General features: G+C 36.1%; 1 protein-coding gene across 5 annotated transcripts in view; it reads left to right on the top strand.

Annotated features, from left to right (window-relative positions):
* Window positions 1–14,723, top strand: part of AGTPBP1 (ATP/GTP binding carboxypeptidase 1) — a 153,034-nt gene that overhangs the window by 72,375 nt on the left and 65,936 nt on the right. For all 5 annotated transcript variants that reach the window (XR_013967697.1, XM_080819315.1, XM_080819316.1 and 2 more), the window contains one exon: window positions 3,493–3,609. Coding sequence is in view for 4 of the 5 variants with exons in the window: in XM_080819315.1 (XP_080675441.1) it covers window positions 3,493–3,609 (117 nt within the window). In the remaining variant the exon portion in view is untranslated. The remainder of the gene's footprint in view (window positions 1–3,492; window positions 3,610–14,723) is intronic.

Here is a 14,723-nt window from a genome sequence, read left to right as displayed (position 1 = left end):
ATGTAAAGACAGAGATTGTTGGGGAAATAGAACTCAGTGAGAATTATAATAATGATTCTAATTTTGCTGCTTGGAAATTGTCAGTGTGTACTCATGAGTACATACTTAAAATTTTTAAAAAAATCATATGAGGGTAAGTTACATATATTATGTATCATGGCTCTTTACCCCTAAATATGTCAGTGAATATTTCTTAAGAATAGTGGTACCCTCTTATGTAAACATAATGCCGTTATCAACTTAATAAATTTATAGTGATACATTTTTAGCTAATCTACCATCCATATTCCACTATATAATAAATGTCCGTCATGAGATTTTTTTTTCCTTCTCTTAGAATAGGAGCTAGCATCAGGTGTTATGTTTAATTATTTTGTCCTTTAAGTCTCCCTTAATTTAGAATATTTTCTCTTTTTTTTTTGTCTTTTGTGACATTCATATCTTTGAAAAATACAGTTGTTGGCTGTATTGTTCACTGGAGTAGCCGCGATTTCTTATATTCTCTCCCACTTTATCTTAACACACCAATTATAATAATGAGAAAAAATAATATATTGAATTTATTGAACATCTAATCCTATTCTAGTCCATGCTCTTTTTAAAAGTAATTAATTTTTATTATTTTTTAAATTTATTTGAGAGAGAGCGCACAAACAGAGGGAACAGCAGAGGGAGAGAGAGAAGCAGACTCCCCGCTCAGCAGGGAGCCCAACGTGGGGTTCGATCCCAGGACCCCGAGATCATGACCTGAGCCAAAGGCAGATGTCTACCTGACTGAGCCACCCAGGGGCCCAAGCTCTTTTTTATTTTTAAACTGCAGTACAGTTGACATACAGTATTTTATTAGTTTCAGGTATACAGCAGTGATTTGACATTATGAAATGTTCACCACAATAAGTCTAATTAGATCTTTTGAATTTACCATCTATGCCTATACCATCTACCCTGCTCTTTACCTATAATAACTATTAAAGCCTCATGTCTATCCTATAGGTACATGACATTATTACCTCTGCTTTACAGGGCTAATAATTAGAAGAAGGAGGCACAGAAGGATTATTAATGTAGCTTAAAGATGTGGGGCCAGGATTTAGAATAAAGCAGTCTGATGTGAATATCAGCTCTCTCTACCACCATACCATGCCAAAATGTTTTTTTTTTTTAAGATTTTATTTATTTATTTGACAGAGAGAGAGAGAGGTAGAGGGAGAAGCAGACTCCCCGCCAAGCAGGGAGCCCAACCTGAGACTTGATCCTGGGATTCTGGGATCAAGACCTGAGCCGAAGGCAGATGCTTAACCCACTGAGCCACCCAGGTGCCCCAGCCAAAATGTTATTTATTTATTTATTTTTTAAAGGACTACAGAATTGTTGGCTCTTTGAGATTATTGAGCTGTATTATCTTATTTTTCTTCTTGACCACAGTTTGGCTTACTGTCATTGGCGGTTACATTTGGACTTAATTTTTCCTTTTTATCTAAATCTTGTTAGTTATTTCCTGTGTTAGGTGAACCTGCTACATACAGGTTTAATATTTGTTTGTGTTTGATTGTGGTTGTAGCTTTAGAGACTGTTTTTCCCTCACCATAGTGATTCCATTCTCTTTATCCAGATTTTTCTGTTTGTAGCATTTATAGAAACTTGGAGATTTAGAAAACTCATCTCCAGTAGCCAGCACTTGTCAGTATATAAACTTATATGCATTCTTCTCCCCTCCTTTACTTTAGAAGAACTTTAAGGAGTGATGATAGGTGGTTGGTTTTTTTTCCCCCTAAGGCTGTCAGTAGCTCTTCATCTTTGTTTTCCCCTAAACCAAAACACAAAATTTCCTGCTGTTGACTTCTCAAAGTGTAGTTTTTATTCCAAAGTGCCTGTTTTACAGATAAATTAATTTTTTTGAAAGTAGAGAGCACATATGTAAGGCTCTGTTTTCACAAAGTCGTGTTGAAATGTAGTATTGAATGTTGTATTCACAGTAGTATTGAATGTTGAGTTCTAGTCTGTTTAGAGAAAGAATACTTTTGTAAACTTTTTGTTATTTTGAAGGCATTGTCTACTTTATTACATGCCAGTCAAGGAAGTTATGTATTTTGGTTCATCAGTGCATAATTTAAAGATCTATGAAATTACATATTCATGTCCTAATAACTACACAATAATTAATTATATACTAACATGATACTCTTTAAATACAACCAGTGTTTATTATTTATGGCAAGGGAGGAAATTTTTTATTGGTTATACAAATAATAGCTAACCTGAACATGAAATATGAATAATATAAAGTACATTTCCTTTTAAATTACTTGGTAATATGAAATATATACTTTTAGTCAGATACATGTATATAAAGCATTATAAGGATTGAAGCATGGTAGAATAGATTTAAGGCTAAAAGTAGGTTTTCTCTGATAATAAGATAATTACAAAATTAAACCCATTGAAAATTAGTAAGTGGTCTTATATCTCTCTTTAGCAATGAAGATAATGGTGAGTTTGTATGTGAGGCCAGATTTGTTGAAGGTCATAGAGAATAGCTTGGATGGTAGGTAGACTGACACTTGTCTTTCTGGCCCAGTGTATATTAGGTCTTCGAGTAGATAACAGATCGAATTAATCCCAGATACATGTCCTGTTTTTCTGAGGTCATACCTCCCTTTTAAATTTACCCTCTTTTTTCCCAAAGGAGCATGGAAATCATTTCTGGCTGTATTTCAATTTTCTACATCCCTGCCCCCCCCCACCTGCCCTTCCCCCTCCACCCTGAAAAACATACTGTGTGGTGACACTGAACTTTTCTAGGGGAACTTTGTTGACCATGGAATACGAGAGTACAGGGTGATCATTGGTTTTCTTGAAGCACTGCATTGACTAACAGAGTATGCTTTGAATTAAGTGATTAGTTTTACATCCTGGCTCTCTGTACACTGTGTAATTTTGAGCAAGCCCCTTAACCTCTTTCTACCTCAGTTTCCTCTTCAGTGAAATGGAAGTGTTGATACTATCTACTTGATAGTGTTCTTCTGCAGATTAAATTATGTAAAATCCTTAGCATAGTGCTTCTCACATTTTCAGTGCTTAGTAAATGTTAGTTATTTTGATTATTGCCACCACCATCATATATTTATATTTTTTAATTTAGTTTTCTTAAGTTTAACTGCCCTTTAATATGAGTAAAACTATGGCAACTAAGGAGATTGAGGGGAGCATCCTTTAGTCTGGATCTTGACACTAGGTTTTCTATCTTGAGGAGCCCAAATACTGTGTTCTGTTAGAATAAACTCTGACAAAAACAAAATACAGTGCAGTAACCAAAACAGCAACAACATGACAATGGCCTAATACAAGCAAATTTCAACTTACGGTAAAATTAGTACAACCTTTATTCAGTGATTATTCTCTACATGTAATAAATAATTTGGAAAACTTTAATCTGGAATGTATTTTGTAATTTTACCTTTTTCTTAACTGGTTACATTTTTGTTATTTCAGAATGATGATATTGAAACGGATATTAACAAACTAAAACCCCAGCAGGAACCCGGACGAACAATAGAAGAACTTAAAATGTATGAACACCTTTTCCCTGAGCTTGTTGATGATTTTCAGGTATAAATATAGGAAATACAGCATCTTAATTGATTTTAAGAAACAGTTCTTTTTTTTTTTTTTTTCCCTTCCTTAGGCGTGTTCACTGTTTTCCTTCTGGTTTTTATTTCTAAAATATGAAAGTATTCTGGGTGACATTGGGAGTTACTTTAGCATTCTGAGCTGCAAGCTACTTATCTGTAAAATGAAGGAACTAGCTTATTAAGTTTTTGGACTAGCTTTTGCATTTTATCATCACTTTGGCTCATTGCTTTAATTAGCATAGTTTTTTACTCAAAGAAATCTTTAAAATGGCATTTTAAAGTCTTAAGTTGAAGTCGTCTGTCAGTTCCGTCCAGCTGAAGGGGGAGGTGGGAGCTGAGCAAGTGCTGAATTAAAACGGGAGTCTCTGCTGGTTGACTTGTTTTTCCTGACAGTCACCATATAACCGGGGACTGTGGGGCCAGGGCAGGACAGCCCGAAGCCTTTATATCTGAGTTGGTTCATAGGGAGACTGACTCCTTGTTAACATTGCTTACCCTCATTTATTTTCTGGAGTGTACTTACTTAGCGTGGGTTATGCAGCAAGTGAACCAGATTGAATTGATGGGAATTAGTAGATAGAGTTTCTTACTCTCATGCAGCTGCTCCCTTATGGTGGGTCCCTGAATAAGTCCCTGAAATTGCCTAGGATCTTAACCTGTAAAATAAAGCATTTGGACCAGATAATCTCAGATTTATTCAGCTCTTACTACAGGCCCTCATGCCTCCCAAATCCATGCATTTAATTTCTAGTTGCTTAAAGAAAAAGACTTCAATGTAAGGTTATATGTGAAAAATTAAAAAAGGAAGTACAGTTGACCCTTGAAAAACATGGAGGTTAGGGGTGCCAACCTCCCAATAAAGTAAAAAAATGCATGTATAAGTTTGGACTCCCCCAAAACTTACTTAAAGCCTACTGTTGACTGAAATCCTTACCAATAATATAAGCAGTTGATGAACACATTTTGTATGCTGTGTGTATTATATATTGTATTCGTATATGATAAAGTAAGCTAAGGAAAGGAAAACATGATTAAGAAAATCATAAGGAAGTGAACTGTACTGTATGTATCAGAAAAAAAATCCGTGTGTGAGAGGACCTGCACAGTTCACAGCATGTTGCTAAAGGGTGGGCTGGGCTGTGGTTCCTAGCTAATGTTTATACTTCATAGTTGTCACTATTCAGGGTTCTCTTTAGGAACTTGGGAGCTTTGGATGCACTAGAATCAGCAGCAGGTTGCCATTCCTCCCCCTGCCCCAGTTCCTTGGTACTTTCAGAGATTGGGGGAATGTCGGAGGGGTACTTTGAAGTCAGAGGAACTAGAAGGAAGGTAGGGATAAAGGAGAGCGCTGTTTGTCAGAAAGAGAAAAAGAATGCAGGAAGAGGCATTTGGGAAAGAATACAGGGTGATTTTCTCCCATTAAACCTACCAGAAGTATCTGGCTCCTCTTTCAACAGCTTTGTGCTCAGCTAAAGAACTCAAAATAAAACCCTGGAGATGATAAATTCTGCTAATTCAATGCAGAAAAATACTGTGGAAGGAATTTGGGGAAGGGATTGATTATTATGTGAAGAAGTCACCTACTTTCTTCTCTCTGTATGTATAAGAACTATATAACATGATTAAAAATGGTAAGAGTTTTGATGTGAGAGTAAAGAAAAATACTTTTTTTTAATGGGTGTCAAGGCTGGGATTTTGATTCTTATTCTTTCGCAGGCCACTTCTTTCTTGTAGGCTGTGATGGTGAGTTTTTGTAGGTCTGCCTGTCAATGCATCACCTGGAACAGGCTACCCTTGATGTTTTCCTGCTCTGCACCTAACAGCTGGCCAGCTTGGCCTTTAGTTTGGCTGCTGAAGAGAGCAGGTTCCTACTTTTGGTCTGACTTGGCCAAGGTCAGATGGTAAAGACATGCTTGTCAGAGTGTAAGTGCTCTGAAAAGTCTCCCCAAGTGAGTCACTTCTTTTTATTATGTTTAAGCAAAAGGAGCTGCATCAAGTATTTCAGATAACATGTATTTATTCTTGTGTCTCTCTACTTTGCCATAAAGTTTAATGTAGAACAGCTGTATTTCTGTAGCATACGTTACCAGGAATAGCACATTGTCTTTTATTTACATAACTGGAAAATCATTTCTGAAGTAGTTGTGTTGGCACTGGACTGCCTTTCTCATTTTTCAGTTTCAGAGGAATGCATTGTTCAAACACTTTGGTCTCTGTTATTTGAAGTGTGTGTTGGAACTATATCTAAGCAGCAGTTAAATTAAAGTGAAAGATTTTTGAGAATTGAAAATACTGGTTGGTTCCAGATAAGAAGTATTTGAAAGGATTTTTTCAGCCATCAAATTATCAAATACTGGCAGATCATGACATATTAAACATTAAATGAAATTAAGTTCAATTATAACTTTTTCCATTTGGATTTGCATGTCATTTTCAGTATCTACCATTGGAGCTTAAAATTACTTGATGTGTTTTCTGTACACCATCCACTTTTGTTTCCAGATGTATTAAGGCGGTTATTCAGTGGCCAGATGGAGGCACATTGAATGCATTTGAAGGCAACATATAGAATGGTTGAAGTGATTATCAGCAGACTTTTTGAAGGACCTTACCATGCTTTTAAAACTGTGATTATTTATTCATAGTGACGGTTACAGTTTTATTTGCTTTTGTTTCTTAATAGCAGAATATTGGAAGTGTCAAAATTCTGAATTTTCACAGCTCTTTTTTCATATGTCTTTGGTAGCATGATGACAGTTACCATGTGGACTTTGGTTTTTCTTTTTTTCCTCTTTTTAATTTGGTTTTAAATTTTTATTTAAGGTGTGTATGGACAGAGTTTAAAGAGTCACATAATTTTACAGTTTAATCAGGAAAAACTGGGTCCCCTTCCTACTTGCTATTTCCTAGAATCACTTTTAGCATGTTTTTGAAGTTGAAATCTCCATGCATCTAAACTGTAGGCTTACAGTGCCATCTCTTGATTTTCCTCCTTTTGGTCACCCCCCCCCTTTTTTTCCCCCAGTTTTTAAGATAGGCATCCAGTAATTATCAGTCTTCTTTTCCAGGATGTATATTTTCAAGTTACAAATTTCTCTCCAGTTACTGTTTCAGCTACATCACACATATTTTGATATTTAGTATTTTCATTATCTTTGTTTTGAAACTTTATTTTCATTATGATTTTTCCTTTGATTCATCAGTCATGTCAAAGTTAGCTTTTTAAATTCCAATTTTGTATTTATCTTTCTGTTGACTTTAGCATTTGTAGCAGGATAAGAAGATAGTCTACTTTTTTAAAGATTTTGTTTATTTGAGAGAGAGAGCTGGGGGGAGAGAGAGGAAAAGAGAGTACCTGCAGAAGGAAAGGAAGAAGCAGACTCCCCACTGAGCAGAGAGCCTGACATGGGGCTTGATCCCAGGACCTTGGGATCATGACCTAACCAACTAAGCCACCCAGGTGCCCCAAGAGGATGTTCTTTATAATTAGAATCTTTTGAAATTTTTGAAGCTTATTTTATGGCATTGAATTTGGTCAGCTTTTGTTACTATTTTTGTATCCTTGGAAAGAACTCTTCTGCAACTGTCAGGCGCAGTGGTATGTTTTCCCATTGGAATAAGATTGGTCATCATGTTGAGAAGATTTTTTCTGTCCTGGATTTTTATTCCAGTCCTATCAATTAGTGTTAAAAATGTGTTAAAAATTTCTCACTGTGATTGCAAGTGTGTCTCCTTCTTTTTGTAGGTCTGTTTTTATTATGTATTTTTGAGATTATTTATTTATTGCATGTAAATGTGAATTGATTTCTGTTCCTCCTGGAATGAACTTTTTTTTTTTTAAGATTATCTTAGAGAGTGAGAGAGAGAGAAGAGCGAGTGAGTAAGCAAGCAGGTTGGGGGTGGGGGAGAGGGAGAAAGAGAATCCTGAGCAGACTGCCTGCTGAACGTAGAGTCCAGCGCAGGGCTCTGTCCCAGGACTCTAAGATGATGAACTGAGCTAAAACCAGCAGTCGGACATTTAACCATCTGAGTCACCCGTGCATCCCTGAAATGAAATTTTAATAGTTACGAAGTTGCTGATGCTGTAAAGTTGCTCATCTCTAAGAATTTAAGGCAAAAAATGTTCAATAAAATATTAATGTTAGCTAAATTAACTTTGGTCACTTGCCTGGTGTCTTTTATTTTTATTTTATTTTATTTTTGAGAGAGGGGGAGCACATGCACCAGGGGGAGGAGCAGAGGCCGAGGGAGAGAATCTTGAGCAGGCTTGATAGTCCAGTGCAGGCTCCGTCCCACAACTTTGAGGTCACAACCTGAACTGAAGTCAGGAGTCAGTTGCTCAGCCTACCAAGCCACTCAGGTGCCCCTTGCCTGGTATCGTTTTAAATCTTTTTACTTTCAGCTTCTTGATATCCTTAGATGTATATCTTTTTAAATAGTATATAGTTGGATTTAAAAAAATCAAGTCTGAGTCTTTACCATTAAACTGGAGCATTTAGTTCATTTACATAGAATTATTACTGTATTTGGATTTATATTTATGAGATCTTATTTTGTGTTTCCATTTGTTTCATCTCTGTTATCTTTGTCTTTTTTTTAGCCTTCATTTCAATTGACTCTTTTTTTGTTACACTTTTTAACCCTTATTCTTTTGAAAGCTGTGTGGTCTTGTTATTTTTTAAATCAACTTTGTTGAGGTATAAATTTACATACAATAAACTGTATTCCTTTGAAATATAAGTTTGAATATTGACATATATACAGAAATTCTCGCTATTCTTGGTGTTGTAACATACATTTTTACTATTCTGATGTTAATCGGAACCTTTCTTCTTTTAACAATAAAATGAAACTTGGAATACTTTAAGTATAATCACCTCCCAAACCAATGTACATACTTTTAATTTATGTTTTAACGCTAGCTTTAAAAAAAAAAATCCATACGATGGTACTGCTTTGTGTTTTACATTCAGTGTTATGATTTACAGACATTTTTACTACTTTTTGTTTTTTACTTCTTGTTTCTCAGACCTTCAGTCTGACTTACTTTCCTTCTGCTGGAATTATGTCTTTTAGTGTCTCTCTCTTTTGGTTTGAAAGTGTCTTTACTTTGTAATCTTGAAAGTTAGTTTCTCTGGCTAATTTCTAAAAATCAGCTTTAATGAAGTATAATTTACATGCAGTAAATTACTCATCTTTAAGTTCAGTGAGTTTTGACAAATTTGTACAACTGTGCAGCTACCAACCCAGCCAAGATACAGCATTATTTCTGTCACTCCAGGTGTGTCCCTGGGCCCCTATGTCTGTGTGGTCAGTCTCCCCACCTCCTGCCCAGGTAACTACTGATCTGCTCTCTGTTACTGTAGGTTAACTTTGCCTGTTCTAGAACTTCTCATAACCAGGATCCTATGTGAATGTACTCTTGTGTAAGGCCTCTGTGCTTGTCTTAGGGTTTTGAGGTTCACTGATGTTGTATGTATCAGTGGCTCTTTCCTGCTTGCTGAGTGGTATTTCATTGTATGGATGTACCATAATTTCTTCATCTGTTCACTTGATGAACACTGGAATGGTTGCACTTTGGGGCTACTGTGAATAAGATTGATACTAGAATCTGTGTAAAAAGCTTTTTTTGTGGAGATTTGCCTTCATTTCTCTTGGGTGAATAACTAAGAGTGAAATTGTTGGGTAGTATGTATGGGAATTGTATGTTTTCACTTTATAACACATTGTTTGTGGTGACTTTTGGGATAATTTCTTTAGCTTCCTGCTCCACAGTTTCCCAGTAGTGTTGACTAAGGGTGGGTATTCTTTTTAAAATCTTGTTTGGAATTCACTGTCTTTTGGAATCTGAGTTGTTTTCTCTTAGGGGTTGGAAAAACCCATCTCTCCTCCAGAAAGTGCCTTTTTCTCTTTCCTTCTCTCTTCTTTTGGCATTACCAGTTGGATGTAGACTTTTTTACTCTCTTCTGTTTCTTTTAACTCTTTTTCATGTTTTCCCTTTCTTTCTCTGTGCTGCATTCAACTGAATTCATTCAGTCTGCCAGTTCTGTAATTTTATTTTTGGCTCTATCTGATTGGTCATTATAAACATCCATTGGGCATTCAAACTTGTTTTATTTTTTGGTGTTGAAGGTTTAAAAAAAATCTGTTTTGTCACTCTTAAACTTCTTGTTTCTTGTCTTTTATTTCTTTTGAACATATTACATATAGCCATTTAGTTAGTCTTATAATTTTAGTGTCTGAAATTCTTGTAGGTCTTTTTCTACATCTGTTTGTTTTAGTTCCTTCTCTTCTACTTGCTTAATTTTTCATATAGTTGTTGTTGTTGTTGTTGTTGTTGTTGTTTTTTCCTCCCTACAAGCTGATTTTCTTTATAATTCTGTTTTCTTTATAATTCTGCTTGTGGAGCTTATGTGGAAACACCAGACATTTTTGTTGTTATTTCCTTTGACAAGCACTTGTATAGGTTACATTCTTCCTTGAGGGTTTTTGGAATACTCAAGGAATGTGAGTTCAGGCTTCAGTTTGTGTGGTGTGTGATGTTAGGCTTTTGGTACCAATTTATGAGTAGTCATTTTTTTTTTTTTTACCCTCTTAGTGCTAAGGTTTGAGACTGTTGGTTTTCTTCACTATTTCTTTTGTGGTAGAACTATTTCTAGGGGATTTATAGCAAAGGTTTCATTCTTTATGGGGTTTCATCTTCATGGAATCTGAGTTGTTTTTATGGGAGGAGGACCTTTTGGTAGACTTCCCATCTTATGCAGGTCCTGGGATAGTCTCCTGTTCTTTATACTCTGAGATAGAAAAACCTAAACCCCCAGGTCACCTGGTTTAGCAAATGGTTTCCAAGTGAAAGTTACTACTTTGGGATCCCATCTTCATTACTATTTCCTCTTCATTTTTGCTGTCTTATTCACTTGTTGTACTTAAAATATTTTAATATCTTACCCAGCAATTATAAGAGTTCCTGTGGGGTGATACCTAACTCACCATGTTTCCTACAACAGGATTTTTTTTTTTTTTAAGAATTACAGGGTCACATTTTAATTCCTGAATTTTACAGTTCAGCATTAATATCACCACCTGTGTACAAATGGTATAAAATAAACACAGTGGTATTTTTGATACAAAATAAACGTCCATTTTATGAAAAAACTTATCTTTCATATATCTACACAGCAGCCCATCTTTTCTGAACAATAGTTAAAATTAACTACAAAATTTTCCAGAATAGGGGCTCTCTCAGGAAAAATGGACTCATAACACATATTACGAGGGTGATCTGAAGATTGTAGCTGGAATTACTATTTTTACTTTTTTACCCTAATGCATTAAATTGTATTTTGGGGGATATTGTTCTCAGTTCAGCATGATCTCAGATCATAGATGAGCAGACTAACATCAAAATATTCACAGTTTACTTGCTGTTCTAAAAATCAAATTTCTTAACTGTTTGCCTCAACTTGTTATTTTAAATTCATTTATGTACATGGAATGTGCTTACACTCTTTAAAAAAAGGCAGCTTTCATATTACACTCTTGTTTGTTTATGGGAAAACTTCCTCTGCTGCATACCGACTTTGATACAGAAGTAACTTCTTGAATCAAAATGCCATCCAGATATTAGATGCCACTTAATTCAGCACTATTCTCTGAATGCCAGTCTTCATAAATCAACAGAGTTTTTTCCCCTTCAACAGCTGTAATGCACAGCCACCTACCTACTACCTCCTTTGTGCCTCCACTGTCTCCTTGGATTAGACGTGGTAGAGGGGTTGAGAGTGAATCGTCTTTGAGTCCCTGAGTTTTATACAGTGGGTATTTAAGGAATGAATCACAAAGGAAAAGTTTCGTAATTTTCATGACCTAATGTGTCTTAAAAAGTTAAAGAAAATTAAAAGAAGTGCAAATACAGAAAAATGTTTGCAAAAAATGGGTTAGAGGATTAGTATATGTGTGTGTGTATGTCTGTATTTTTTTAATAGAGGAATTTATACAACAAAATAAGAAAAACCCTATATTCCAGGAGCAAATAAGTTATCTATGAAGAATTAAGCCAGTTACCAGACGAATAGACAATTTTTTGCTTTTCTCATAGGGAAATTAAAATTTAAATGACAAGAGATGATACCTCTTAACTACCACTTTTGAAGAAGTATTTTAAAACTATAGTAGCTAATGTTGGCAAGGAAGAGGAGCAGTTGGAATAGATAACCTCATACAGAGTGAGAATAAGCATTAAGATATGTATTATTGGAGAGTATTTGGACAATTTGTATTAAATATTAAAATGGATTGTAGTATCTGTTCCTGTAATTCCATGTCTGTGCTTAGGAAATCATCCTAGAGAAAGAAAAATTTTATGCAAAAGGATGTTCATTACAGAATTCTTTATAATAATAAAATTTTGGAAATGGCTTACTTATATGCTTTATGTGTTTAAATCCTTCTCTGTTGTATAAAGGATTTAATGCCCAACTGTGGAATAAAGGTTAAGTCAATCGCAGTATATTTCTTTTACAGAGTCTTAGATAGACAAAAAAATATTTATATAAATCTAAAAGGAAAGAAGGTTACTTGACCTGTCAGCAGCATCCTTTTTTTAAATTTGGCTTTCAGGACATTTTTCTTTCCTGGTATTTGTCTTTCCAGACTGGCTTTTCCTTCTTTGTCTCCTTTTCGGTTTTATCTTTATCTCCTCAACCTCTGTAGATTGATTTTAGTGCCCCCGGTGTTCAGTCTTTTTTCTTCTCTTTAGTTCTTTCCAATGATGATTTCCAGTCTCATTGTTCAGAATAATATCTGTGTGGTAATGACTCCCAGGTATTTGTCTTCTGGACGGATATTTCTTCTCCATTCTAGACTCATATGTCTAATTGCCTACTTTAATAGCTCACATTTAACCTCTCAGAGCTAAACTAATGCTTTTCGTTTATTCAGGCAAGCACTTTGGTGCCATATGTGACACCTCTCTGTAACTTCTGTCCTGCAAACTGTCTTTTACAGTATCATGGCACTTCTGGCTCACAGTGCATTTAGAATCCAACCCCTTCTCACCAACTTGCCTAGACCCTTAATTGGTCCTCTGCTTGTACTCTCCTCTCCTCAGTCCTCAGAAGGACAATTAGAACAGTGGTTCTCAACTGGGTTTGTCTCCAGGGGGTGTTTGACAATATCTGGGGACATTTTTGGTGATCACAAATGGGTAGGGATGCTATGGGTGGACAGAGGAGAGAGGCCAGGGATGCTGCCAAACATCCTACAACGTGCAAGATGGTGCTTCCTATCTTGCTACCCCGACCCCTGAAATACAGAACTAAAACCCAACAAAAAAGAAATACACATACACACACACACATACACACACACACACACACACACACAATTTCAAATTTTTATTTAAATTCTAGTTAGTTAAGGTAAAACTGGTTTCATGCATAGAATTTAGTGATTCATGACTTATGTATAACAACACCCAGTGTTCATCACAACAAGTGCCCTCCCTAATGCCCGCCTCCTTCCAGTTAATCTCAGTTTGTTCTCTATGGTTAAGAGTCTCTTATGGTAAAGGATCTGTACTCGAGGAACTACAGAACACTCATGAATGAAACTGAAGAAGACACAAAAAGTTGGAAGACCATTCCATGCTCTTGGATCGGTAGAATAAACATCGTTAAAATGTCTATACTGCCCAGAGCAATCTATACTTTTAATGCCATTCCGATCAAAATTCCACCGGTATTTTTCAAAGAGCTGGAGCAAATAATCCTAAAATTTGTATGGAATCAGAAGAGACCCCGAATTGCTAAGGAAATGTTGAAAAAGAAAAACAAAACTGGGGGCATCACGTTACTTGATTTCAAGCTTTACTACAAAGCTGTGATCACCAAGACAGCATGGTACTGGCATAAAAACAGACACATAGACCAGTGGAACAGAGTAGAGAGCCCAGATATGGACCCTCAACTCTATGGTCAAATAATCTTCAACAAAGCAGGGAAAAATATACAGTGGAAAAAAGACAGTCTCTTCAATAAATGGTGCTGGGAAAATTGGACAGCTATATGTAGAAGAATGAAACTCAACCATTCTCTTACACTGTACACAAAGATAAACTCGAAATGGATAAAAGACCTCAACGTGAGACAGGAATCCATCAGAATCCTAGAGGAGAACATAGGTAGTAACCTCTTCGATATCAGCCACAGCAACTTCTTTCAAGATACGTCTCCAAAGGCAAAGGAAACAAAAGCAAAAATGAACTTTTGGGACTTCCTCAAGATCAAAAGCTTCTGCACAGCAAAGGAAACAGTCAACAAAACAAAGAGGCAACCCACGGAATGGGAGAAGATATTTGCAAATGACAGTACGATGAAAGGTTGATATCCAGGATCTATAAAGAACTTCTCAAACTCAACACACACAAAACAGAGAAGCATATCAAAAAATGGGCAGAAGATATGAACAGACACTTCTCCAATGAAGACATTCAAATGGCTATCAGACACATGAAAAAATGTTCATCATCACTAGCCATCAGGGAGATTCAAATTAAAACCACATTGAGATACCACCTTACATCAGTTAGAATGGCCAAAATTAGCAAGACAGGAAACAACGGGTGTTGGAGAGGATGTGGAGAAAGGGGAACCCTTTTACACTGTTGGTGGCAATGCAAGTTGGTGCAGCCACTTAGGAGAACAGTGTGGAGATTCCTTAAGAAATTAAAAATAGAGCTTCCCTATGACCTTGCAGTTGCACTACTGGGTATTTACCCCAAAGATACAGATGTAGTGAAAAGAAGGGCCATCTGTACCCCAATGTTTATAGCAGCAATGGCCACGGTCGCCAAACTGTGGAAAGAACCAAGATGCCCTTCAACGGACGAATGGATAAGGAAGATGTGGTCCATATACACTATGGAGTATTATGCCTCCATCAGAAAGGATGAATACCCAACTTTTGTATCAACATACGGGACTAGAAGAGATTATGCTGAGTGAAATAAGTCAAACAGAGAGAGTCAATTATCATATGGTTTCACTTATTTGTGGAGCATAACAAATAACATGGAGGACATAGGGAGATGGA

Source organism: Martes martes (assembly GCF_963455335.1).
Source record: "Martes martes genome assembly, chromosome: 12".
Classification (NCBI taxonomy): domain Eukaryota; kingdom Metazoa; phylum Chordata; class Mammalia; order Carnivora; family Mustelidae; genus Martes; species Martes martes.
Note: the sequence above shows the minus strand (reverse complement) of the source record. Positions and strands in the feature narration are given on the sequence as shown.